The 26,404-nt window shown below is 53.0% G+C and overlaps 10 protein-coding genes across 10 annotated transcripts; 6 read left to right on the top strand and 4 right to left on the bottom strand.

Annotated features, from left to right (window-relative positions):
• Nucleotides 1-2,415: 2,415 nt before the first annotated feature.
• UMAG_01945 (putative invertase (sucrose hydrolyzing enzyme)) lies at nucleotides 2,416-4,224 on the top strand (the record flags this gene model as incomplete). The annotated part of the gene is made up of 1 exon (XM_011389563.1): nucleotides 2,416-4,224. The coding sequence occupies one exon, from the start codon at nucleotides 2,416-2,418 to the stop codon at nucleotides 4,222-4,224; it is 1,809 nt and encodes a 602-aa protein (XP_011387865.1).
• A 1,931-nt stretch (nucleotides 4,225-6,155) lies between these two features.
• UMAG_01944 (uncharacterized protein) lies at nucleotides 6,156-7,936 on the top strand (the record flags this gene model as incomplete). Its single annotated transcript, XM_011389562.1, has 2 exons — nucleotides 6,156-6,798; nucleotides 6,960-7,936. 2 exons carry the CDS (start codon nucleotides 6,156-6,158, stop codon nucleotides 7,934-7,936), a joined length of 1,620 nt encoding a protein of 539 aa, XP_011387864.1.
• A 1,370-nt stretch (nucleotides 7,937-9,306) lies between these two features.
• Nucleotides 9,307-11,916, top strand: UMAG_01943 (uncharacterized protein; the record flags this gene model as incomplete). Its single annotated transcript, XM_011389561.1, has 1 exon — nucleotides 9,307-11,916. One exon carries the CDS (start codon nucleotides 9,307-9,309, stop codon nucleotides 11,914-11,916), a length of 2,610 nt encoding a protein of 869 aa, XP_011387863.1.
• Nucleotides 11,917-12,035: 119 nt separating this feature from the next.
• On the bottom strand, nucleotides 12,036-13,451 carry UMAG_01942 (uncharacterized protein; the record flags this gene model as incomplete). Its single annotated transcript, XM_011389560.1, has 1 exon — nucleotides 12,036-13,451. One exon carries the CDS (start codon nucleotides 13,449-13,451, stop codon nucleotides 12,036-12,038), a length of 1,416 nt encoding a protein of 471 aa, XP_011387862.1.
• A 468-nt stretch (nucleotides 13,452-13,919) lies between these two features.
• UMAG_01941 (uncharacterized protein) lies at nucleotides 13,920-15,518 on the bottom strand (the record flags this gene model as incomplete). Its single annotated transcript, XM_011389559.1, has 1 exon — nucleotides 13,920-15,518. One exon carries the CDS (start codon nucleotides 15,516-15,518, stop codon nucleotides 13,920-13,922), a length of 1,599 nt encoding a protein of 532 aa, XP_011387861.1.
• A 1,122-nt stretch (nucleotides 15,519-16,640) lies between these two features.
• UMAG_01940 (uncharacterized protein) lies at nucleotides 16,641-17,303 on the top strand (the record flags this gene model as incomplete). The annotated part of the gene is made up of 1 exon (XM_011389558.1): nucleotides 16,641-17,303. One exon carries the CDS (start codon nucleotides 16,641-16,643, stop codon nucleotides 17,301-17,303), a length of 663 nt encoding a protein of 220 aa, XP_011387860.1.
• A 476-nt stretch (nucleotides 17,304-17,779) lies between these two features.
• Nucleotides 17,780-18,388, top strand: UMAG_01939 (mitochondrial 54S ribosomal protein mL54; the record flags this gene model as incomplete). The annotated part of the gene is made up of 1 exon (XM_011389557.1): nucleotides 17,780-18,388. The coding sequence occupies one exon, from the start codon at nucleotides 17,780-17,782 to the stop codon at nucleotides 18,386-18,388; it is 609 nt and encodes a 202-aa protein (XP_011387859.1).
• A 280-nt stretch (nucleotides 18,389-18,668) lies between these two features.
• On the bottom strand, nucleotides 18,669-19,931 carry UMAG_01938 (uncharacterized protein; the record flags this gene model as incomplete). Its single annotated transcript, XM_011389556.1, has 1 exon — nucleotides 18,669-19,931. The coding sequence occupies one exon, from the start codon at nucleotides 19,929-19,931 to the stop codon at nucleotides 18,669-18,671; it is 1,263 nt and encodes a 420-aa protein (XP_011387858.1).
• A 1,280-nt stretch (nucleotides 19,932-21,211) lies between these two features.
• Nucleotides 21,212-23,419, top strand: UMAG_01937 (uncharacterized protein; the record flags this gene model as incomplete). Its single annotated transcript, XM_011389555.1, has 1 exon — nucleotides 21,212-23,419. One exon carries the CDS (start codon nucleotides 21,212-21,214, stop codon nucleotides 23,417-23,419), a length of 2,208 nt encoding a protein of 735 aa, XP_011387857.1.
• Nucleotides 23,420-23,672: 253 nt separating this feature from the next.
• UMAG_01936 (uncharacterized protein) lies at nucleotides 23,673-25,817 on the bottom strand (the record flags this gene model as incomplete). The annotated part of the gene is made up of 1 exon (XM_011389554.1): nucleotides 23,673-25,817. One exon carries the CDS (start codon nucleotides 25,815-25,817, stop codon nucleotides 23,673-23,675), a length of 2,145 nt encoding a protein of 714 aa, XP_011387856.1.
• Nucleotides 25,818-26,404: the final 587 nt, after the last annotated feature.

Raw genomic sequence — 26,404 nt, 5'->3', positions numbered from 1 at the left:
AACATAAACGCCCGCGGCAGATTCAGCTTATCTTACTCCAAAGACCGCTGCTTCTCCGTATCGCAGGGATCGTTCGAGTCACGAGTCTAACCTTCAGGCATTGGCAACTTGGTCGTCGCCAAGCGAGTCTCTACCTGCGCGAACATGGACTGCTTCTGCCGTCTCTCGATTCGATCCAGGATGCCGACCCGAAGAGCCGTGCTGTGTCTTTCAGCATCCATGCGAGGGTCGATGATGACGCCAGCAACGACAAGGTTGTTCTATCACGAGATGCCGACAAGGAGAGGAATGATAGGGCTCATCAGCTCGATTGCTTCCACCTGCAGAGCTTGTGGGGGCAATGCGCAGAACAGAATCAACAGAAAGGCACTCCACCCGCCGCAGGATGTTGTGCCCATGAACAGTTCATTCTCAACTCGATGCTCACATATTGAAGCTGTAGCTGCGCACACGCTCGCAAGCGGAACGATGTCTGTCGAACCTCTGACGTCGGCGTCGTCCATGATTTTGAAGCCGACATTCTACGCTCCTAGCACCTCCCTCTTACGGAGGAAGTGGTTCAGTTAGGGCTAGTCCGGTCAATGCATGGCCTGCAATGCGCCAATCTAGTCTTAACCCACCACAATCGTGAATGGGTTCTCTCGATCTCGGAACACGGCCATTGAATAATCCAATCGGCGTACGCAGACTCAAGTTGTGCTCGAGTTGTGCGATGTTGACCTTACGATCAACATTCGCTTGGATTTAATAAGCCGATTATCTCGCACCAAACCACCGCCCACGTCCAAACCTGCCATTCGTGATGCTCGCTGAACGACGGGCATCCGATTGTCGAGCGAGATGTCTTTCCTGCTCCATGATGTCGATCGGTCCATCAGAAAGAGGCCGAAGAGCACTTATTCCGCTTTGCAGAGGGTGCACTCACTTGGCACCAGTTTGGCCCGAAATTGCCGATTTGCAGCTTTTGTGGCAAAGCGCAAAGCATAGCTGTTGGGAGGGTGTCAGTACGATCGCTGCGCCTCGTCGACGACAGGAAGTGCAAACTTGAATTTAGGCGAGCTGCAAGCACGGAGCATTTTCGCTCCAATATGCTCTCAGTTAAGCTCTCTCCCTCGTCTACGGCATCGAGAGTAAGCGCAGCAAGTCATCATCAGCATGTTCCCTACTCGTGACTTTCCCCCGCCTCCACCTGCAACTTTTTTGCTTTGCCGGTTTTATTAATCGCGAATAGTTAGAAACGGGCATTTTCCATTCGTAATTGGCATTGCTGATTGCTGGCAGATTTCGTCCCGAGCCATGCCAAGCTGCGTGCTCTGGCTCTGGCTCTGGCTCTCCCTCTATCCTCTGCCCTACGTATGCCTGTAACGCTGAGTTGTTCGGATCTCTTTACGGTAACTCAAACAACAAGGATGGCGAAATCTTCCGCTGCCATGTCGGCAACCAATCTTCGGAGCAATTGATGCCGCCGTTCTTCTCCTCCCCCACCGCCATTCCCTTGTCTTAAGCTCGTTTACCGGGAAGGTGGCCGAATTATATCGAAGTCTTGACTGAACTCATCAACGCGGGTTGCAAAGCCGTGCGTGCAACCCGTCTTGGCAGCTCAAGTTGGGCGATGGCCGAGTCTAATGGCGCACTTGTAGATTCAGCCTCCTTGATGATTACTGAATATCATTCCTCTCATACCGGCTGTGGCCCTGTGAGGTTGTAGTCTCTCTTGACGCGGCACAACGCCTTCCTAGAGACTGCCACGCCGGCGCTTCATGTTGCACCACAATTGGCTCTCACTGGAGCGATAGCGCTAGCCCCACAGGTCCTCCCGCCCACTTTATCGCTATACGGAGACCTATAGTGTTTCGACCGTAGTGGGCGTGCTTGTGTGCAGCGTCAACGAGAGCTGCAAGGCTCAACTGCACTAGACGCAAGTTGGGCCTTCGTGCGACGGTTTGACTGCGATTGACCCACATTCATGTATGTCTCGCTTAACCCACGTCGTTGTGCGTGGCTCAGACCTGTGTTAGCGCATTCGATTCTCCGTGTCTGGCCTTGTCTCGGTCGATCAATGACTCTGGGGTCTTTCAGAGATCGACACACTTATCCCATTTTTGCCTATAAAACCACGCCATTGCATCTGTCATTCCTCTCCTTCCCCTTATACGCTCCTACACTTCTCGTCGTCCATTCCCCACGTCGAGCTCCTCTTCCTTGGGCTACGCCGCATCCATTACCGGGCTCTGAATCTTGGTGTCGAATCACGAGTGACGTCTTGGTGTGAGCGTTTTCAGACTCCGACACAGACTATTGGTGAACCTTCACCACGATCCGCAGATCTATTCAAAGTCCGCCACGATAGACCCTTGCGTCTTGCTTGTCACAGATCCCGAAAACGACGTGATCTGCTTTCAAGACTCTTTCGCCATGAAGTCCATCTTGGTTGGTGCCGCGCTGGCGACTTTCGCCACGTTTGTCTCGGCCGCTCCCTCGACTATCGACCCTTTCGACTTTCGGGAGGCCGACCTCGTCTACCCTAGAATGAATTATGACTCAGCTCAGCACGATGCCAGAGCTCTCGGCAAAGGACAGTGCCTCAATTCGAACGGCAGCTCGCTAGCCGGCTACCAGCCGGCTCTCTACACCGAGCCTGTCCGGCCTCAGATCCACTTTTCACCCACGGTCAACTTCATGAACGATCCCAACGGTCTCGTCTACAGCAATGGAAAGTGGCACCTCTTTTATCAGTACAATCCCACCGAAAACGTTGCCGGCAACCAGCACTGGGGTCATGCCGTCTCGACCGACCTGTACCACTGGGAGAATTTGCCCATCGCCATCGCTCCTGAAAAGGAGGGCGAGGGAATCTTTAGTGGTAATGCAGTCATCGACTTTGAAAACACCAGTGGCTTTTTCAACGAGTCGACACCCAAGGATCAGCGCATCGTGGCCTTTTATACGCTCAACACGCCAACTTCGCAGACGCAGCACCTCGCCTACTCGTCGGACGGTGTCCACTTTACCAAGTATCCCGAAGCCGTCATCTCGCGCAACCAAACCCAGTTCCGTGACCCCAAGGCCTTTTGGGACGAAAAGTCGTCGCGTTGGATTGTTGCCCTGGCGCTCTCGCAGGAGTTTGGCATAGTCTTCTACTCCTCGCCTAACCTGAAGGATTGGACCGAGGTGAGCCGCTTCCAGTCGTCCGGTATCCTCGGCTACCAGTACGAATGTCCCGACCTCTTCCAGGTGCCGATCGAGGGAGGGCCCGATGACGGCAAGATGATGTACGTTTTGGCCATCTCGATCAATCCTGGTGCTCTCGTGGGCGGATCTTTCGTACAATACTGGGTTGGCGACTGGGATGGCTCCAAGTTCACCCCTCGCGACAATGCTGTAAGGACTATGGACTTTAGTAAGGATTTCTATGCTTTCAGCAGCTGGAACAACAGCCCTGGAAAGAAGGCCTATGCCATTGCCTGGGCTAACAACTGGCAGTACACCAACCAGGTGCCCACTTCGCCCTTCCGTTCGATCCAGAGTCTGCCGCGTGAGCTTACGCTCAAGTACTATCGCCCGACTCCCCAATTTGGCGACCTGATCCTGAACAACAAGCCGGCCAACCTGTCTGCCCTCCGAAGCAAGACCCTGTACAAATCTGACAATGGCAACAGCGCAACCAACAAGACTGTTCACCTCAAGGGCAAGGGCGCGTTCGACATCACGGCAACGTTCAAGCTGCCTGCCAGCAGCAAGATCACTTACAACACGATCGCCTCGTTTGAGATTTTTGCTGGCGATGGCAAGCAGAGCGTCAAGACGGGTATCCAGATGGGCGAGCCTGCTGTTGCCTACATCGACCGTCGAGGTGCTGGTCCCTCGTTTGCCGCTGAGAACCCGTTCTTCACCGACAAGACCTCGGGTATTGTCCGCTACGCTGCCAACTACACCTCTGCATCCGATGGCGGGTCTGACCAGTACGTTCTCGGACCTCTCCCGACATCGGCCTATCTCGACACTGCTGGCAAGGATCAGTACATCAAGCTGCAGGCCGTTGTCGACAGGTCAGTGATCGAGGTGTTTGTCAACGACGGTGAACTGGCCGGCACCTCGGTGTTCTACTTTGACAACGACGAGATTCCTGCCAAGGTGACTGTTTCGATTGGTGACAACCAGATCAAGCTGGTCGATCTCGAGGTCACTGCACTTGACTCGATTTGGTCCAAGTGCAACAAGTGAGCGCATCGATTGCGTTATGACTTCATGCTCCGTCTCGCCTCGCCGAGCTTCACCATGAGTATCGTGTGCTCTACAATTGCTGAATGTCTCTCCGTAAAGCCGTCGTCCACTTATTAGGTGAGGACGAATCTACTCTAGACGTCACTTCCTTTCAGCCATACAATTGTCCTAGCACTCATGCTGGCAGCCCTTTCTAGTATCGCGTGTGTGTGAGGTCCGTATGTCAGTCTGCACATCGCTGACATGGACGCACTCAATTAAGTTAGAGCAAGATGCGGCGAAGTGAGAGACCGAACTTGGCCGTCTATTCGTGATTTGAGCCGACTCAAATCTTTATTGTTTTTTTGTCTTTTTTTTTTTTGGTACTTTGTTACCAAGATTTAACTGGCCACAAGGGGTTTTTGCTTTGAGGGAGATGTCGGACAGCAAGCACCATTGATGGTGATCCGTTCTGCCGCATGGGTCGTGCGCAACGGTTGCGAGCCGGTCAATTGTCGCGGCAAAACTCGTGACTGGCCATCGTGTTCTGAGCCTTATCACCAGGCGGCAAATCCGGTCGGAGTCGTTATTCGCACTTGACGCTCCGCTCACGACTTGAATAGGCACAAGTTATGCTGGCGTTCACCTTGTTAGCCCAGCGGTGAATTTCGCGCCGAAGATGCCCGACCGGCTCCATTTTTTTACACCAAATAAATCACGAATCCGACTTGTCAGCGACTTGTTGTAATCGGCAGCAGGCGCCTTGTCACACGAGTTGATGTTACCATGGACAAGGAAGCGAGTGATGTCCCTAACCCCGCTGTGAGAGGACGCTCGGGAAGCGTTTCTATCGAACATCCAAATTTGGCCGGTCTCTTCGAAAAGTCTCCCCCCACGACCTGTGCTCGCTTGCATTTCGCCAAGCATTCGTTCATCGCATGACTTGTTCGAGATTGTCGTTGGGTACGCACACTCGGTTGTTCTGAATTGACCGCAAACAATCTGGACTTGGGGCCCCAATCACTAGTGGTTCCTCGTCAATGCATCCCCTTGCGCCGCGTTTGCCAGCGCTGGGACTATTACCGACAAAGCCTCGCTCCTCGTGCAAAGGAGGAAACATCCGCTTCAAAGACGTCCGTACAGCTGCCTCCTTGCCTCGAGCACAGTTTCCCCAGCAATCAAACCGATGCAGGCTCGTACCGAACATCCGTTCCCTCCTCTTTTCCTGCCGTTTCTTTCTTCGTTTGTCCAGCCATCGACATAGACGTTGCGCACAGGTCGCAAACCGGACCGTTCCGTTCCGTCTATGCTACACTGAACTGCGGATGGCCCACAAATTTACTCCAAGCGAGCCCAAACATTTCGCTTCCGACGAAGTTACAACATGAGCGCGGGGAAGAATTTATTGCCTTGAGTCAATTCAGCGTCTTCTCTGTGTGTCTTCAACTGCCGATTCAGAAGTCAAGAAACAATGGCAGCGGGGTGTGAATATGACTGTACGCAAGCAAACCTTCGCAGACGCACTGTGTCGTTATTGTACCAAGCTTGACGATCGTGAAGGGTGGACAGCCAGAAGACGAGGGGTCAAAGTCTTGACGAGACTACGCGGTTGCAGGCGGAAGGATCACAATGCGACTTCTCCATGGGGTCTCGATGTTTGCATATTGTGTAGGTATTCCGTTCTAATACTTCCCGTTGACACCAAGACCCCCATTGAGCTCAACAAGTGTGGCGTATGAGATGGCAGTGAAGATATGTATATAGCTTATGGCGCTTGATGAATTCACCCCGCATCGTGTCCATCTCAGCCCCACACCATCCCCCTCTCCTGTATTCGAACGGCCGCACCCACTGACCTCAACCCACTCCCCAAAGGTGTTGCTGCATTGAGCGGCATTGTCGACCAGGCTTTTCCTTCTTTGACCCCGCACACAGATTTGTCTTCACCCGCAATGGCTGAAAAATCTCAGACTCCCGACCTTGAGGGAGCTCACAAGCTCGGCATGGTCGAGTCGGTCACCACTGATGCGTCGATGCTGGATAAGGAGAGCGTGTTGAACGGCAAGCCTTCTCAGAGTATAGCTGTGCTTCCCAACACGATCGTTGAAGAGGCGGATGAAGAAGTGCTCAAGTATACCGACGCTTCGATTACCATCACTCCCGAGGAGAACAAGCGTCTGCTTCGCCTGATCGACAAGCGTGTTCTTACCATCATGCTCGGAACGTATTTCTGCCAGAGTCTCGACAAGCAGATTCTCTCGTTTGCTGCCATCATGGGAATCCGCGACGATCTCAAGCTCAAAGGCCAAGAGTATAGCTGGCTCTTCACGTGTCTCTACCTCGCTATTCTCTGCACAGAGGGATTGCAAAACTACCTGGTCCAACGTCTTCCCATCAACCGTTGGCTCGGCTTCTGCGTATTTAGCTGGGGTCTATCGTGCTGCTTTGTCGCTCTCTGCCACAACTTTACTGGTATCCTGATCTTGCGAATCTTGCTTGGATGCTTCGAATGCGTTTGCCAGCCTGCATTTGTCGCTCTCTCGGCCATTTGGTACAAGAAGGACGAACAAGCTAGAACAATTACTCTGTGGTACTGTAAGTACTTTAACCCCCCCTAAGCAAAGCTACTTTGGCATTTCGTGCAACCTTGTGATCGGTCTCGTGGTGCAATAAGTTACTTCAAGTGGTCAAACACATTTGGGAGCATCATACTGACGTCGTTGCTGTTTCTTTTCCCGACGTTGAATCACTACTAGGCTGCAATGGGCTGCAGGCTATGTTCGGAGGCCTGCTTGGTTTCGCGTTCTATCATATTCAGGGTGCGGCGCTTGCTTCGTGGAGAATCATGTTCATTGTGCTCGGTTTGCTTACCGTTCTGTGGGGAGCCGCGATCGTCTACATCCTTCCCACATCGCCAATGAAAGCTCGAGGGATCTCGGCGGAGGACCGCGTCAAGATTGTCGAGCGAGTTCGCGAGAACCAGACCGGAGTGCAGAACCGCAAGTTTAAATTGGAGCACGTTTGGGAAGCCGTTAAGGATCCTCAAGCTTGGTGTCTCTTCCTGATCAACCTGCTCAACACGATCCCAACTGGCGGTTTGGGGTCGTACGGAAATATCATCATCAAAGACAACCTTGGCTTTTCGGTGCTTCAAACGAATCTCCTGGGTCTTGCTCAGGGCTCGTTTCAGATCTTTGTGCTTTTGCTCGCCGCTTGGGTTGCCAAGAAGTGGAACCAGACAATTCTGACGGCGGTGCTCTTCACTGTGCCCAACATTATCTCGGCCGTTCTTTTTCTTACCGTGCCCAACAACAAGTCGCACGCCGGCGGTCTGCTGTTTGCCTTCTACATGACGATTTGCCTCCAGGCGCAGGCAACACTGTCCTTCTCGCTGCTCAGCCGAAATGTCGGCGGACAAACCAAGAGAGGTGTTGTCACAGCCTTGACTTTTGCCGGTTGGGCGATTGGAAACTCAGCTGGTCCTCAGCTCTTTCAGGCGAAGGATAAGCCGCTTTACAGGCAGGCATTCATTGGGCAGCTTGGTTGCTATGTCGCCTCAATTCTCGTCCTTTTGGCTCTGCGAATGTACTACATGCAGCAGAACCGCCAGAAGCGACGCGCCAACAATGTTCTCAAGGGACGCCCCGAGGACGCAGAAGATGAGATCGACCTCTCACAGGCTTTCCTCGACTTGACCGACAAGCAGAACATCAACTTCCGATACAGCTATTGAACGCTCTAAACCGTAGTGTTCCTTTTCGAACACAACGTGCAGCCTGATCCGCATGGTCGTAATGAACGTCCTTCTCATGTCTGTTAGCCAGAGTCTTATCTCCTCATACGGATACCATTGTCAAGATTTGTCACAATCAAGCATACCATAATAACCCACGTTAGGAAATGTGACTTGCGAGTTTTGTCAACTCAAATGGATGGATAGGCATAGACTTGACTTGTGACCAGCGAGCGAGACTTGAGACGAAGATGTTTCTCCAACTCACGACTCAAACCCTGTATTCTGATGCGAGGCTAAATGGACAGGTTTGTGGGGATCCGCTTCGGTTGTCACGGCACTGCAGTCACGGTTGGCTTGAACAAAGTGTCAGGAGCAAGAGCGGAGAACCAAGTGTGCAGAAAAGCGCCCCACGATTCAAGCGGCTTAAAAATCATCCGCGGGCAAGGTGTTGACACGCACGACGAGGTCGACGATCTATGATTCACGATTCACGATTTGGATCGGCGAATTCATTCACGATTCCACTTCACCGGCTGGCATCGACATGTGCTCAACCCTCACGACTCGTGACCCACGCTCGTTTCTGCCGAGCCGCATCTGTGAAGCGTGCTTTGTTGCTCTTGCCTCTGTGCTCGCTTAGCTGCCACTGCCACTGCCACTGCCACCTTCCCCCACTTCCCTAAACCTCATCCTCTTCCTATCCTCTCATGCTGAATGCCGATGCCGCCGCGCGTGCATCTTCACGCAGCGTGCTCGGACCGATCGACGATCTACCTCGGTTTGTACGCCTGATCAAAGGGCTGAATCGATGCGGACCGCTCATCCGCTCGTTCCGTCCCAACGGCCAATTCACAAATCTGTCCCGAACGCGAGCAAACCCCATACACGATACTCGTGACGATTTTGACTTTGTGAGATTTGGATTTGGCGGACGACTCACGACTGGCGAATGGGTTGCTTGGACCCTGAGTCGTGAGTCGTGAGTTGTCTCTCTTTCTCTTTGCATGCTGTCGTTGACCCTGTCCACGTTCCCCCTCGCTGTGTCGTTCGTGGATGTACGTCCACCGCGACTGTTCTGTGTCTTTGGTATGGTCAAAATGTAAGAAGCTTGCCCGATGCTCAATTGAATCCACGTCAGTAGCCGGCAAGGTTTGTTGGTTTGTTCGGCGGAAAAGAGAGATTGCCCCGCCATTTGCCCACGGCGGGCAGGTCGCAAGACTGACATCTCCATGAAGCTGGGCAGCCCAAGTCTTCCTCGCCCCACCGCGTTCCATAAAACTCGGTTGAACGCTCTTCTTCATACTTGACACTGGTCACATCGCCCTTTCCTGTCTCACTTTCCGCTTGACAGCAACCGTATCTTCACCATGCTCGTCGAGAGACCGTTGACCAACTTGACACCTGTGAGCCAACAGCCTACCGATGCCTTCCAACTGACCAATTCGCAAGGCTTTGAGTGGTTGTTGAGCTTTCTCACACCTAGTATCCTCAAAATCACCGTTTTCGGTCCCAATCATCCTCTTCCACAACAAAGCAATGTGCAATGGTCCAACAGACCGCTGCTTCTTTCGGCCAAAATCGATGCCGTCGCCAAGAAGGCAACCCTCAGCGTCGATGGCTTGACCCGACATGTGACGGTCCAGTGGGACGATACCCCTGTCGTCGACGTGCACGAGAACGTGCCGGGCAGCAATGATAAAGTGCTCGTCTTTGGTGATAGTCCTCACAAGTCGTATTGCTACTCGGATACCGGTTTCACCAGACACACTCGCTTCCAGGTGGACAACCTTCACGTTGGCTTAGGTGAAAAGGCTGCGCCGCTCGACCTATCCCGTCGATCCTTTGCCATCACTGGCAGCGACTCTGCCAGCTACGATGCGTACCTCACGGATCCTCTCTACAAGCATACTCCTTTCCTCATGACGTTGCCCAAGCCGTTTGATGCCGAAGGCAACCCTAAGCCGCTGAGCTCGGTTGTCGGTATCTATTCCGCCTCCAATTCTGACGCCAACTGGGACGTCGGTCGCTACATTGACGAACCTTGGGGCATCTTCAAGAAGTACGTTCAACACCACGGTGGTCTGGAGGAATACATTCTATTGGGCGAGCACGCTCAGCATGTTGTCACTCAATTCTCGGATCTTGTCGGTCGCCCGCTGCTTGTTCCACGCGACTGGCTCGGATACCTTGCCAGTGGTATGGGACTAGGCGAGAGCGACGAGCCCATTGCGCAAGAGCTCCTCTCGGGCTTTCCTGATACTTGCAAGCATCACGACATTCCATGCTCAGCTATTCATCTGTCTTCCGGTTACACTGTTGACAATGACGGCAATCGTCTCGTCTTCACCATGAACACGCGAAGATATCCTGACTTTGCAGAGATGGTCAAGACTTTTCATAAAGCTGGGATCCGAGTCACACCCAACATCAAGCCGTACGTGATGCAGAGGCACCCACACTACCAGAAGCTGCACGATGCAGGTGCCCTGTTCACCGACCCTCACAACGGTAACAAGCCTGTCGTCACCCGCATTTGGTCGAGCGGTATCGGATGCACCGAGCTCGGCTCATGGGTTGACATGACTTCCCAAGCAGGTCGTGAATGGTGGCGTCAAGGTGCGCTGGAGCTTTGCAAGCTTGGTGTTGACTCGCTTTGGAACGACAACAACGAGTATCTGCTCTTTGATGATGCCTACATCTGCAAGAACGAACACATCGGCGATGCCAAGAGTGACGGAAATCGCACAGGTAAGCCAACACGCATCGGTCAATTGGGTCGCATGACCAACACCGAGCTCATGGCGAGAGAGTCGCACCAAGCGCTCGTCACGCACCACCCGGATCGTCGGCCTTTTGTTCTCACCCGATCTGCCAACGTCGGCACTCAGAAATGGGCTGCATCCACTTGGTCCGGAGACAACCGAACCAGCTGGCACAACCTTCGCGGCTCGATCGCTATGAACCTGAACGCGCAAATGTCGCTCTTGCAGTCGTACGGCAACGACATCGGTGGCTTTGCCGGTCCTCTACCAAGCCCGGAACTCTTCGTAAGATGGATCCAGTCTGGCGTCACCCAGCCTCGGTTCTGTATCCACTCGTTCAAGCCGTGCAAGGAGGACCCTACCGGTGTCAAACTTAATAATCTGCCCTGGATGTACCCCGAAGTCGTCGATATTATCCGTTGCACTATCAAGCGTCGATACGAGATGCTACCGTACATCAACAACCTCAATTGGCGTTCGCATCTTGCCGCTGAGCCCATGAACACCTGGTTGGGATGGGGCGAATTCGCCGCTGATCCTCAAGTTTATCAGAAACAAGTGCTCCAAGGCTTCGACTACTGGATCGGTCATGGACAGCTTCTTGTCGCCGGCGCATACCACCAAGACGAGCTGAGCCGCCGCGTCTACCTTCCTGCTGCTGGTAAAGATGACACCAAGGTGTATTACGACACGCACGCACCCTTCGGCGTCCATAAAGCAGGTCAGTGGATCGAGAATGTTTCGACTCCTCTTTCTCACTTTGCCGTATTTGCTCGCGAGGGAAGCGTCATCCCAATCGGACTTGCTAAGAACACTCTCACCCAAGTCGACGGCATCGCCACTCTGACCGGCAGCGGAACCAAGATTCTGACCGAACAAGAGGGCGGTCAGTGCGTGTATGATGACTGGCGAGGAGTGGAGATCTTCCCTTCACCAGCCGACGCTTCGAGTCCTGGCCAGTACACATACAGTTGGATCGAGGACGACGGTGTATCTGCCCAGCCCGTGGTTGCAGAGATCAAGCTTGAGGTCTCGTCCAACAAGGACGAGGTCTCGGTCAAGGCTTCTGCTACCCGGAACGAGTTCAAGCCTTTGTGGGGCAACACGCTATGGGTCATCTTGCCAAGACCCGACACGAGAAAGGTGAAGGGCGCTACCAAGACCATGATACACAAGCGCCAGACGGCGTACGCTGTCACCGTTGCTGGACTTTGAGTGTTCTTCTTCATCTTTCTTTGTATTAACTAGCAATCCGATAATTCCATGGTTCTACGAATACACGATATGGATGTATCGACATGGAGTGAATGTGCTTGTTGCGTCGTTGGGACTATTTATTCAAGTACTTGAGGCGCAGTGGGGCCGAATACATCTTTCCAACTTGTGTTGTCCGGCTCTGCGCTCCTTCGCATCTCTATTGCCACTCTTTCAGCGTCCTCGAGCACTCTCAACACGTTTTCACCCACAAATCCGACCAGCTCGCGGTCGGACCATCCTCTTTCCACCAACTTGGCTACCAAATCCGGATACTTGCTCACATCCTCTAAGCCCTTAGGCACCGACATGATGCCGTCAAAGTCGGTACCAATGCCCACATGATCTCTACCAACAGCATCGCTTACATAGTCGATATGATTGATGTACTGGTCGAGATCGGCTTCGCCACCGATGAAGCCGGGATAGGCATTGACCATGACGACAAAGTCCTTGTTCGATGACGCGAGCTTGTTGAGCACTGAATCGGGGACGTTTCTCGCGATGTTCATCAGGGCTCTAGCGGCAGAATGAGATAGCATAACGGGGCCTTTGGTCACATGGATGGTCTGCAGAGCAGTATCATCCGAGACGTGCGATAGGTCGGGAACGATCGCAAGACGGTTGAGTTCGTGAATCAGGTGCGGAGCCAACGGGCTAAGTCCTTTCCAGCGCGCTGGTTGCTGTCCAGCGCTGTCCGCAAACGCATTGTGACACGTATGCGTGAGTGTCAAATACCGAACCGGTCCAGGTATTGAGTTGGTGAACATGGACGCGTATGCACGAAGTGCAAAAAGCGAGTTGCCAAGCGAATGTGCACCTTCAATGCCGATAAAACTGATCATCTGACCATTCCTAAACGCTTTCCTCGCCGCACTGACGCTACCTACCAGTCCAAAGTCGTTCGCGTACCTGTCGGTCATCTGCTTGATCACATCGAGCTGCTCCAGAGTGTCTCTGACGGCAATGTCGGACGCACCGTGCTCAAAGTTGTGTCCGACTGTGGTCTCGTTTGGACAAACAACATAGGAAGACCAGAAGAAGCCTCCACTCTTTCCGGCCCTCAGACGCGGGATATCGACATGACCGCTAGTTGGGTAGCTGCCATTGGGGAACGCAGGCTGATCGAAGGGAATGCGGTTAATTTTGTTGCCGTAGCGGTACCGGGCGACAACCGGGACGTCAACATGTCCATCGATCAGCGGATGCCTTGAAAGAAGCCTCTCTGCGTGTCCCCGTGTGTTGCTACACCGCGAGCTCGACGAGGCGCTTGCGGCGTCACATCGAGTATCTATGCCTGGGTGACATGATCTGCAGACAGCATCTATGAGCGATGGGAGGCTTGAGTGGTGTAAGACGACAAAGGCGAGAACAAGAGCGCTGAACAGAATCTTGAGTTTCGTTGTGACTGAGGACCTGTGCCCCACCTGAGATTTTACGCTGGCAAGAGGCAGGACACCATCGTATTCCTCTTTGCGATCCTTTACTTTTGGCATGGTTATGCTGATAGTGATGGAGCGAGACGAGGTAGATTTCGAATGATCGATGCTGGATTCGTGATTTGCGCGTCACTCATGCCCATAGCGATTCGTAATTGTGATTAGTGATTGAAGATGCGGCTATCAATTCTATCTGTGTCGTCATTTTTATTTGCCGTTGGTTTCTGAGCACGTCTTTTAGCAGACCACATCACGCCTTGGTACATATCATCGAGGACAAGATTTTCGATTGTTCCTACCTCAACTTCGTAAGACCGCAGGTTCACTCGAGAATGTCTGCGGAACACAAGCTTTGTTCATTTCAGATAAATCCACGGCTCTGGCGATAGCTATGGAGCGCTTGACACTATCTTTGGCAGACAGAACTTGGGTCTAAACACCAAAGTCACAAGTGCATGCAAAAAAACACGAATACCGGCGGAACTTTTGCCATTTAGCAGTCGTGATTGCCGTTTGAGACTGTGACTATAGTTTTGTTTTTCCAACTTGTCGACGGAGCTTTTCCTCTTTCAGCTTTTGCGGGCTCGACTGCGCCTCTAGAACGTCGACAAGAGCATCTGCTAGTGCCTCGGGATTTTCTTGGGCTACGAGGTGGTTGCCCTTGATCGTGAAGCTAATCCCACGATCAAGGCGCTCGATCTCGGTCGCCAGAGACACGTTGTCAAAGCCATTTTGCATATTCACCATCCCGATCCACGCACCGTGATTTGTGGCGAGCATGCCTTTTCGTCCCCACCATCCCATCCACGTCGTGCAGAAAGCGGCCGCCTCATGCCACTTTGTATTGCTGAGCTCGAGAGGGGTGCGTTTGAGGTCATTATCGGGCAAATCGTCTGCAGCTAAGGCACGCGTCAGGGGAACCACCGACGGTCGAAGGCCGAATCGAAGATGAAGATCGAGCGCGCGCTTGTCCCATGCTTGGAAGAAGGGTTTGGATTCAAAGTATGCTCGTGCGTCGGGAAGCGAGTCAAACGTGTCTTTGCGTGCAATGGCACCTCGGGAGAGTGGAACTTGGTCGAGCGCAGGCCATACTTCGTTGGGAAGGTTGTGGAATTGGAAGCGCTCTTCGTTATCGCATTGAGGGATGGCTGGGTCGACGAGGATGAGTCCTTCTAGCATGCCTGGCCGTGCGTGGACGACAAAGGTGAGCGATGCGCCGCCGAACGAATGGCCAAGCCCAACAAGACGACGCTTCGAGTTGGGTAACAAAGCTTTATGCGAGGGGAGAAAAGTGGGGAGCCATGCTGGCGGAGCGGAAGGATGAGAGGGTGTTTCGGGAAGGTAGTTTTCGAGAAACTTGATCATATCGCGTGGATGATCTGCCCAACTGACAATGTCACCGAGAACATTGCGGTTGATACTCGCCGCTTGACCTGAGTGGGTACAGTCAAAGAGCCAAATCTCGTCTATCCTGTACTTGCCACGAACGGCCTCGGTCTGAAGCTTTTTGATGAGCGCTGCGACCGCCGGCTCAAAGATCTCCTTGTGAAATCCGTTTGCATGAGCGAGAATCAACGTGATGCCTTCTCGTGTGTCTTGGTTTGCTGCGCTTGCTGTGACCTCTTGGTCCAATGAGGCTGGGACGATACGATTTACAACGTTCCAGAGCTGTACTTCGTTCGCCTTCCTTGCTTCGGTGATCCTTGCAGTGTGGCCCGACTTCAAACATGAATTGCGCAAAGAGCGCATGATATTCCGTTGGTCTTCAGGATCTTTGCCGCCACATACCTCAAGCCAGTGTGCAAAGTCTGCTTCTCTACGCCTTCGCTGTTCTGCCTTTGCTGCTTGTGGATCAGAGGGCAACGGACCAAGACTATAGGTGCTCGGTATCTTGGCATCGTAGATATCGGACTTGGCCGAGCGTACGTGAGAACGCGGCCATGCTGCCGGGTACACGTGGGTGGTCGAGATCCACTGTTGTGTCTTGTGCGATGACGACGGGTCTTGTGATGGGGCAGTGAAGATGACACGTGGCGGGAGTGTAGGGATGTTGGGTCGCTGAGGTGAAACAGGTGGTTGTAGGGATGGCAACAAGTCGGCCACACGGTGATCGTCAGATGCCATGATGTCGGCAAACACTTGTGTATAACAACGAAGGGTCTTGTGCAGAGTGACGGATCTGTCGGCGCCTTGGATGGAAGAGCTGCAACCTTTTTGAAGGTCTTGAAGCGAGGTAAAAGGGAATCGACCAATGTGAATGCGGGGAAGGAAGCTGCAAAGTGGCTAGCCAACTCTGTCACAAGAGCTACTCACGACTTCTGGCCCGGTTACATCGACGCCGGCATTTCCGGTCAGCTGTGTTTTTGTTGCCAGCAGCGCTTATTTCCGGACGATAAGTGCGGCTGGAGGCGTGCCTCCTTCCGTGCGAACGCTCCCTTCGAGGTTGCCGCTTGGTGGTTTGTCAAGCCTTTTTAGATACAGTAAGCTGCAACTGCGGCACAGCTCGTCTGTGAATTCGACATAGTCAAAAGCATGTAGGTCCTTCCTATGCAGTATGCCAGCTGAGGCGAGTTTGGGACCGTAGAATGAGGAGGCTTTCGCTCGAATTGCGGGTGTGGAAAAAGCACAATCTGACATTGGCTAAGCAAGAACCGTGAACACACACGACTCGTGACTGAACACGGAACCACTAGGAACCTCACGCCTGGCGTGGAAGAATACGGAACACGGAATCACGAATGATTTTGGGTGTGTTGGCCCCCGACAATCACAAATCACGAATGACGAATTCGTGATTGTGATTTAGGCAAACGCATTTCCCACGCGGCTCAGACTATCACAGTCACGAGTCTGTGAGCCTCAGGGTGCCACGGTGCGGCTGCTCAGATTCGTCGGTTCCACAATTTAGAGCTTGATACACGATACTTACAGGGCTGATTGCTTGCTCTCGCTCTTTTCTTCTCACGCTCATCCAAGCTTCCGAATCATATGCACGCCCTCTGAGGTCCAGGGTCAACACCACACACTCGCCAACGTCGACTTTCTTTGCAGCACTCTGCTCACCAGACGAGATCCGATACCTACGTTGAAGCGATTACGGCAAATCGTTACTGTATTCTGTAACGGGTGTCACTGCTTTCCTCGCCGCTCCTGTCTCAAGGGTTTTGTCGTATCGTCGAGGCCCCATCAGCCCTTTTTCTACGGTTAACGCTTCTGCAATTGCGGGCTTGCTCAAGAGCGTACAACATGAACGACAGTCTTGGTGCGCTCTTGGCCATCGTCGTCCTGTGGTCGATCCTGCGCTTTGCGTTTGGCGGTGGCCCTCACAACTCCACCGGTGGTAACCAGGCGCCAGCAATCAATGCAGCTCGTTCACGTCCGGTGCCACAACATATGGTAGACTCGATCAAGGCGCTCTTCCCACACATTCCAGACGCCTCGATCCGCTACGACCTTCAGCGCTCCGGTAGTGTCGAAGAAACTTGTGAACGTATCTTGAACGAAGGCGGCCTACCTTCTCCACCAGCTGGCTTCTTCAGTACAGCCGAAACTTCCACGTCGCCCAATGCAGCAAATCTTGGAGCGCAGAATGTCCATCGTGCGCCAACAAATGCAGCTGCTGTGCGTTCTTCATCAGCCACTAGCGCTTCGGACAAGTCTCCTAACCTCATTTCGCGCTTCGGTCTCCAATCACGCTTGACATCCGACAACCAGCCGTCCATGCTCGACTCTCATCCAAGCTCCAGCAATCAAGGCAGCTCAAGTAGCTGGGCCACAACACCGGAAGAGCGCGCCAGGATACTCAAGGATCGAAAGGAGAAAATGATCCTCGAAGCAAGAAGAAAGATGCTCGAGAGGCAGAAAGCCAACCTGGCTTCCGAAACTACGACGCCAGCGGCTTCCACCTAGACAAACATCGTACGTCGATTGACGCTAACTTGTTTCAGCCGTAGACTTGACACTGCATTTAGACTTCCGTGTTCTACCAAGATCGAGATGGAGTGAATCATGAAGTCTGTCTTCCCGATGGCAGATCTTGAGCACCGCAGCCTTGTGTGAGCAAAACGAAGGAATTACGGTTCATGGCCTCGACCCACACGACGCACGACGTTTGTTACGCGTGTTGTCGCTTAGTTAGTGTGAGATTTGGTCTTGTAACAGCTGAAATCTGTCTTTATGGCTTCGTGTTGCAGTCACGTGCCACGCTGGGATACCGTTCTTTTTTTTTGTAACAAGGGCTTGCTTTCTTCGAAACCTCCTTGCTCCGTTCAACACCACTCTCGCCATATCAGTTTTCATTCGCGATTGGTCGATTAACGACGATTCAGGAAACATCCCGGCTAGTGACTTTCAAAGCGTACCTGACTAGCTTGATCTTTGCAAAAATGATCCGAACGTCGACGACGTCGATTCGAGCATTATGTGCTTCTCTTAAACATGTACCACTCTCGCGCACCTACGCAACTGCATCAGCGACAGCATCGTCCTCCGCCCCTTCGTCTTCATCGAATGCTTCCGCCGAAGCGCCATCCCTACCTTCAGCAGCACCTCCGGGAACCGTACTCAAAGGCGTGTCCATCTTCAAGGACAAGGCGGACCCCGTAGCGCTTCAGGACAACGAGTATCCTCCTTGGCTGTTCAAGCTTCTGGATGACGCTTCGATAGCATCCTCGTCTTCTCTCGCTTCCATTGAGATGGCGAACATGTCGAAAGGTGAAGCACGTGCTGCACAGAAGCGTCAATCCAAGATTCTGCGTGCCGCTCAACTGGCAAAGGAAAAAGCGGAAGCAAAAGCCGCCGAACGCGCAGCAAAAGCTGGTAACCCAGCGACAACAACGAGAGCTAGTGCCGAGCAGGAAGTGGCGTTGAGCCCAGAGGCAAAGCGAGCCAACTTGTTATCCAAAGCGGCGCAGGAAGAACAGGCCAGAAGAAAGGTGCTCAGAAAGGCCAATAAGGACGCCATCAAGGCTCGCAACTTTGTCAGCGCTTCCTAGACTTTGCACTTCCCAACCTGGACATTCGACTGTCAACACCTCGTCTGCACAAAGCGACTACCATTCACGATCCGATCATGTAAAACATCGATGCACGCAGCTATATCGATTCGCATTTGGACTCGTCGCTAATCACGCGGCCAGTGTTGATTGGCGAATTCCTGCATGTCTTGCACCAATGCATCCGGATTATCCCTGTGTTCGACACATGCACGAGAAACGAGAACGGGGTCAGTGTGTGTCATTCGAACTTGGCTTATCGGGTGAATAGCCCTTGAACTCACAGAGCAGCAAAATGACCGCCGTAGTCGTGCATCTTGTAAAACTGCCAATTGAGCTTATACTTTGCAAGCCAGCTCCTAGGACCGGCCGCAAGTTCGTAAGGGAAATGCGAAAAGCCAAAAGGTTTGTACCTTGCAGCCTCCCACATTTTCCAGTCGGGTTTCTGAAACTGGTGCATCGACTCCTTGTACGGCAATAAAGAGGTATGAATCGTGTTGGTCAGAAAGTAGATCATGACAACGATCAAAATCTCTTGATCGTTGACACGCGAGTGTGAAAAGCGTTGGGCTTGCGTATTGTGGAATGCGGGACAACGAGGATCAGACCACGCGTGGAACTTCTCCATGATCCAGCTGAGGATACCAACGGGGTTGTCGTACAGACTGTATCCGAGTGTTGACGGTTGAGTGCCCTGGATTTTTGTGTACGCATTTCCCTGATCAAGATACTCTAATGCACGTTTGAGTCCGAGCACTTCCTGAGCATTGTAGCCGAGCATTTTGAGCGCTCTCGGAGCTATGCCTTTGTACCCGGACTGTTCAAGTACCAAAGCTGGAATGCTCCAAAGAGGAGGTTGCGGAGGGGCAAAGTTGACATGCGCAATCTTGCAGTGTGGGCTGTTGGCCAAGAAGCGCGTCACCAACGAGCCCCAATCGCCACCTTGAGCCATGTACGATTTGAAGCCGAGTACGGATGTCATGAGTGTATCGAAGACTCTGGCGGAATCTTGAAGCGTCCATCCTTTCTTGAGAGGCGCCTGCGAAAAACCGTAGCCAGGCAAGCTCGGCACGATCACTTCGAAACGTGGGGATCGAGACTCGACTAGCTTCGAGGCAAAGTGGAACGCCTCTGTAAAGCAACCTGGCCAGCCATGCGAAAAGATCAACGGGATCGCAGGCAATTCAGCTTGATCGTCGGCGATGGCTGATTTGAAATGTTGAAAGTGCACAGCGATACCTTCGATTTGCACCATGTAATGCGGGAAGCAGTTGAGCTCGGATTCAACACTCCTCCACCATGCTTTGACACCCTGTCCAGCCGAGCCTACAGGCTGACAATGACTGTCGTTTGGGTTACCGCTCTTCCAGTCGTTGAGTACCTGTCGCAGCTTGGCTAGATCTGTGCCGAATTCCCACGGCTGCAGTCCGCCAGTGATCTCGTGCTCAGGCAGTCTGGTATCATCGAGCTTACGCTGCAGACGCTCGAGGTCCTCTGCAGGAAACTCAATGCGAAACTCTCGAGGCTGACCCACGTCGGACATGCTTACGATTCCTTCGAAGCGTGCGAGGGAGGTGCTGGGCTGATTTGTTTTTCGATCACAGATGGAGGAAAAGAGTCAAGTGATGCTGAAACACCCATTAAGAATATGCGGATTCATCTCAAGCTCGCAGAGTCTGTGCGCGACCCATAACTGGCAAGAGAAGTTGTTTGTCTTGGCGGTGAAACCAGAAATCTCCACATGTTGGTAACCGTGGTAATATCCTTGGAACGTCGGTTGCTGACTGTTGGCGTTGCAGAGTTAGGCGATATAGCTGCAGCAGCTGGCAGAAGCGAGGTGGGTCGAGCGAGGATCAGACATCAGATTCCGTTGATGCCACAGATGGAGAGTCGCACGCCGCAGGAGCCTGCACCCGCATCCTTGTATGATGATAGCTTGAATAATGGTATTGTGGACAACGTTATCTCTGCAGGAGGCAGCTGAGCTGACTTTTTTGAGGCGGCAATCTTGAATCTGTCCAGTGACATGCCCGATGCTTCAACACAGTAGCAATCCGAGATACCAAAGACTCATGACTCCGAGCCGGTCAATGTCGCTGAAAAGTGAATCGTGAAAGTGCGACACAAAAGCAATGAACAAAGACGATGAGGCGTTTCGCCGGCGGAACCTGGTCGGAGCAATCAGAGAAGCAGGTCTGCGAGTCATCTTTGCATCATGTCACGTTCATATGCAATGCGACTGTTGCTGCGTCGCTGCATTCGAATGCTTGATCCGTTTGGTGAGCTGAGCTTCGAGGTATCTACCGTCAGACACGAGAACGTGGGTGGACCCTGAAAACGTGCTCTCAATCACTGAATCGACCACGCTTCTGAACGGACCTTGATGCTTATGCCGCACCACCGTTCTCGATTGAATTGATCGAGCATTATGTGTTCTCCCAAGAGCAATCTGTCTGGACATGTGTGCAGTCGGAGGATGATCTGGTGACAATGAGAGACGTGACCATACTGCCTCAGCGAATGGTAGGCCAGAATGATCTGAGCGCACTAGCTGTTTTGAAAAGAAAAGTCGAAGGTTCTCGCTTCGAGCATGTATTTGATAGACCATCAGCGGTTCTTCGGCGCCTCTTTCCAGCTTGCTGTAGAGGGCAATCGGCGCAAAAGCCCGCCGAATCCTCCTCACACTCTGAAGAGAGGATGCATTCCAGGATGTCGTACGACCTAGAAAAGACGCCCCTTCTGGACGATAAAGACCTTGCGTCCCCATCCACAACAACATCTTGCCCTTCTTCTTCATCGTGGATACAGCCGGTTTGGTACAGGATGAAGGTCGTCGCATCTCTAGCTGCCGTACTGGGCCTTGTGCAACTGGCTGCATCCTCACCTGCTCGCTTTGCTGCTCGTAACGATGCTACAACACCCTCATCTGACGCCATGGCAGGTGGTTTCGAGCTGCAGACATCGGCCTACACAGCATCGAGTGCCTTTCCAACTTCCATCTTTGCTTCGTATTACAACGACCCCAAGTCCATGACTGCTGAGCCTCGACCTATTGTCACCGATGTCGCACGCCATTCGGTCTTCTCGGATCTCCTCGCCAACCCCACCATCCTCCCTCTTGGTCCGTCGCCTTCGGAAGCCATCTACCCGGTAGCCACTGGGGCTGCTTCTCCCGAGATTGCTTCTAAAGTACGAAAGCAGCTCACCGATATCTTTGCTTCATCCGGTACCAACTGTACAAAGTGCGCCTCTGCGCTCAAGGTTGGCCAGACGCTCGCTCGCCAATCTCCCCAGGAAGTGCCCTCAATGCTAGTCGAACTGTGCACCAAGTACTCGTACAAGTCTGCCTCGAGCTGTGCAAAGACGTACGCACCGCAAGTGCTCGGCTCCGTATACACTCAGGTTCTCAGCTACGCCGACTTTACATCACCCGACAGCACCGACGCACAGTACATCTGCAACATCGTTGTCGGATCTTCCACCTCGAACTGCACGCTTCCCAAACCGCGTCACCTGGACGAAACGTTCTTCGACAAGTGGTTCCACGGCAAGCGCACTCCTCCTTCTTCGTACAACACCAATGTTGGTACGCCCACGAAAAACGGCAAGCATCTGCGCGTGCTGCACATGTCGGACATCCACATTGATCCGCGCTTCTTCGTGGGGGGTGAGGCGTCTTGCACCAACGGAAGGTGTTGTCGTGCGGACGCGTATAATTCTACTCTGAGCAGTGGTAACTTCAGGCAAGGAACGCTGCCGAAATCCAACATCTCGGAGGTTTCAAACTACTGGGGCAACTTTCATTGCGATACACCTTGGAGCTTGACCTTGTCCACGCTGGAAGCTGTGACGCCGCTTAACGGAGGTGAGCAGGTCGACATGACTATCCATACGGGTGACATGGTGGTTCATGATCTCGCGCAGTACATCTCTCAAGACTTGGTCAAGTACACGCATCAAAGTTTATACGATTCGATTCGTGCCATGCTCGGTAAAGGGCCCGTGTTCAATGCGATTGGAAACCACGATTCGTCGCCCTCTGATTTCGCCTCGCAAGGAGCGTTGCCAGACGGACGATCTGATCAACTGTCTTGGGACTGGGACAATCTTGCGCGTCTCTGGGAGGCAGAAGGATGGTTCGATCATGCCGAGGCTGAACAGGTGCGCTCGCACTATGCTGGATATTCGGTTACACCGCGAAAAGGGTTGCGTATCATTGCGATCAACACGGACTTTTGGTACAAGAACAACGTATTCAACATGATACATACGCAGAATCCCGACTTTTCGGGAAGTCTTCGGTTCCTTACGGACGAGCTGTTTCACGCGGAAGAGCGCGGAGAGCGAGTTTGGATCGTGGGACACGTTTTGACTGGGTGGGATGGAAGTAATCCTCTGGACAATCCGACGAACCTCTTCTACCAGGTCGTGGATCGGTTCGCGCCGCATGTGGTTGCGCACATCTTCTTCGGCCACACACACGAGGACCAGTTCAACATCTTCTACGCTAACAATGGTACTAGCAAAGCGGCAGGCTTTGCGAAAGCGGTGAGCTTCATGGCGCCCTCGGTGACGCCTGGCAACAATGTGAACCCAGCACTGCGTATCATGCACGTAAATGCCAGCACATACGAGGTGATGGACTACCATCAGTTCTACACACCTGTCCCCACATTCGCCAATCTCGCATCCACCTCGCACGGTCCCGTCTACGAGTACCTCTATTCGGCCCGCTCGGCTTATTCCAACTTCTCGGCTTCCGACGCCAACTCGTCTCATTCCATCGGAGGAGATGCCATTTGGCCGAGCAATGTGCCGCTCAATGCGACGTTCTGGGCCAAATTGACAGAAGAGATGGCGGTCAGAAAGCACCTCGTCCAGCAGTTCACCGTATACCAAGGTAGAAACAGCCCCAAGAGTCCCGAGTGCACCACCGACGATTGTGTAAGTGCAAAGATCTGCTACATGCAATCAGGCTCTGCGATCTTGGGCAAACAGTGCAAACAGGGCTTTGGTTCCGTTCAATCCTAGACTTGTCTCCTCAGTCGATTCAAGCCAGATTCGTGATCGTAGACCACCTCATGCATATCACAATCGTGAATCCATCTCGTCAAACATGGATGATAGTCATGAAATTAATTGCAAGATGACCAAAACAAAAATCCTTCTGCTACAAGTACAGCGAAAAACGAAACGAAAAATCCAACCAGCTTGAATCAAAGTCGAACACGGAAAGCAAAGGGACATGGATCGTGGGTCGTCGATCGAGGATGGCGAGGGAAAATTACTTGCGAGCGCTCAACTTGTGCTGTTCGACCATGGCTCGGATGTCCTTCTTTAGGATCTTGCCCGAAGCGGATTTGGGAAGCGCATCGAGCCATGTCAAACCACGAAGCTTCTTGTAGTTGGCGTTGACGCGTTGGTTGACAAAGTCGAGCAACTCTTTTTCCAGTTGATTCTTCTTGTCCTCGTCGTCGCCAATCTCTTCTTTGGTTTTGGGGCTGAGGACGACGAAAGCCCATGGCAATTCGGTACCTTCTTGATCCGGAACGCCGAGCACCGCGCAGTCGCCCACTCGATCCTCTTTGAACATGATCGCTTCGAGCTCCGAAGGTGGAACTTGGAAACCATTGTACTTGATTACATCCTTCAAACGATCGGTGATGGTGACAAAGCCGTCCTTGTTCACTTTGACAATGTCGCCCGTGCGCAGGAAGCGGCCGGGATCGTCTATGGACGGGATGAACGTCTTGACGTTGGCTTCATCGTTGTTCAGATAACCCTGCATCATTTGGGGTCCTCGCAGGCAGAGTTCGCCCTCCTCGTCAAAGCCCACCTCTTTGCCATCCGGACCGATCACTTTAGCTTCGGTGCCAGGTACAAGCTGGCCGACGGTACCCGGATAGTGTTCGATGTCCTTGGTGTTCTGACTGCAGACGAGGGGCGACATTTCCGACATGCCGTAGCCGTCGGTCGAGTCGATGCCCAGACGCTTCTTGACTGCCAAGCGCAGTTCGTGTGGGAGTGATGCAGCACCAGAGCTGACTTTGGTGAGCGAGCGAAGGTCGTAGTTGGCGACACTAGGATGCTTGGCAAGAGCGAGGAGGATCGGTGGGACGACAAAGCAGAAAGTGATGCGATGGCGCTGGACGGTGGCCAGGAAGACGTCAAGCGCAAATCTTGGCAGCACAATGGTAGGTGTAGCTGTGTGAAGGTTCATAAAGCCCATCAGCAGACCGTAGCAGTGGAAGAGAGGCAAGAGACCCAGGTGGAACTCGCCACGGCTGAGACGAGGCGCCAACTGGACACCACCGAGCTTTTCGGTGACGGTGTTGACCGCATCGGCAGCAGTGTTCCAGGTTTCGGAGACGCGAGTAGTAAAGTAGCCGAGGAGAAGTTCTCGGCCGCCAGCGTACCAGTTATCCTCGTCAATGAGAGGGTCGTTGACACGGTCGAGCATGGCAAAAGAAGCCTGGATGATGTTGGCCACAATGGCATAGTGCGAGAGCATGACCGCCTTGGGACCACCGGTGGTACCCGAGGAAAAGCAAAAGACAGCCGTGGTGGTCTTGGGGTCCAGCTTGACATTGTCCAGCAATGTACGGGTCTCTGGCAACTCATCCTTTCCCACTTTGAGGATCTTGGAGATGGAAACATCGTGGCTCTCCTCGAACACAAGGATTTCAGGAGGTGTAGCGAGGTGTTCAAGGCTGTCTTCACCCTTCACGGCAGCCTGTTGAGCGGCCTCCTGAGTGGATTTGTACGAAGCTGCGGTGGTAATGACAGCGGTGGCCTTGACCATTCGAATCTGGTGTGCGAGTTCAATGGGCTTGTAAGACGGATTGAAGAGAGCAACACTTGCGCCAGTCATCATGATACCTAGTGCGCAGGCGAGGTAGTCGTGTGTGTTGGCGGCATTGATGCCAACCACATCACCTTTGCCGTACTTGCGACCGGACTCGGTGGAACCCGAGATGAGCGCCGAGGCGAGGTTGGTGGCATATTCGCGCACATCGACGAGCGAGAGAGGCTTCGCATCGGGACGACCCGTGACCTCGGGCTCAGCAGGGTAGAGAAGGGGATCGTTTGCGCGCTCCTTGCATGCAGCGATGTCGATGGGCTTGAAGAGGAACTCGGGAAGAGTATAGTTGGTAGGGGCGGTGAAGACGTGGGGTGACTTGATGATCATTGTGCTGGGTTCTAGGTAAAACTTGCGGTGGTAGTCGGTCAGCGCCGCTCGAAAGACGTTGAGAACAAAGAGTGAGACGACAAGAATCGCTGCGTAGAGCAGGAGAGGTTGAGCGGTGAAGGTCGAGCTTGACTCTTGCCGAGTTGAGGGGATGGCGGAGGATGAGAAGGGCAAGTGTTCGACAAAGGCGTACAAGAGATCGAGGAGGCGGTACAAGAGACTGCGAACGACTTGCAACATTTTTTCGAGTATATATGGACGAGTTCCCAAACAGGGACGGGCAGACGCACTGGACAGAAGGAACTGAATGAGCAAAGCTGGTTGACCGGGGGTTTGACCGGGAGAATCGTCTGAGCGAGCAAGAGCAGCGGCAGACTGAGAACGAAACTATGGCACACAAAACACGACGGCACAACAATTGGAGGCCCCTCGTGGGATTTGTGGCAAGTATTCAGACAGTGATTGCTGGACAAAACTAACGACGTGATGCGCAGGGCAAACCCACAGGATGACAGGAAAGGCGCAATCAAGCAGGTGAGGCGCGGACGGAGTTTGAATGGTGTTGATGTAACCTGGGGGAAGTTTATGGATGGATGAAGAGGCTAGGGTCAAGTGTAGTGTGAGCGATGCAGCGCACCAGAAAACCACGGAAGAGCAGCCCAGCCCTAGGCGGAATGGCAGCAAGACGAGGTATGGACCCAAGAAGGAAGCAGAGCAAAGAGATGGTGGAAGGCGGTTGAGGAGCGTTGGCGGCAGCGCTTACAGAGATGGATTGCGTGTGGGCACAGACTTGAGCCAAGCCCAGCGGAAGCGGAAAAGGAGAGAAA

Source organism: Mycosarcoma maydis, chromosome 3 (genome assembly GCF_000328475.2).
Source record: "Mycosarcoma maydis chromosome 3, whole genome shotgun sequence".
NCBI lineage: Eukaryota > Fungi > Basidiomycota > Ustilaginomycetes > Ustilaginales > Mycosarcoma > Mycosarcoma maydis.
The sequence above is the reverse complement of the archived record's forward strand: the minus strand, read 5'-3'. Positions and strand labels throughout refer to the sequence as shown.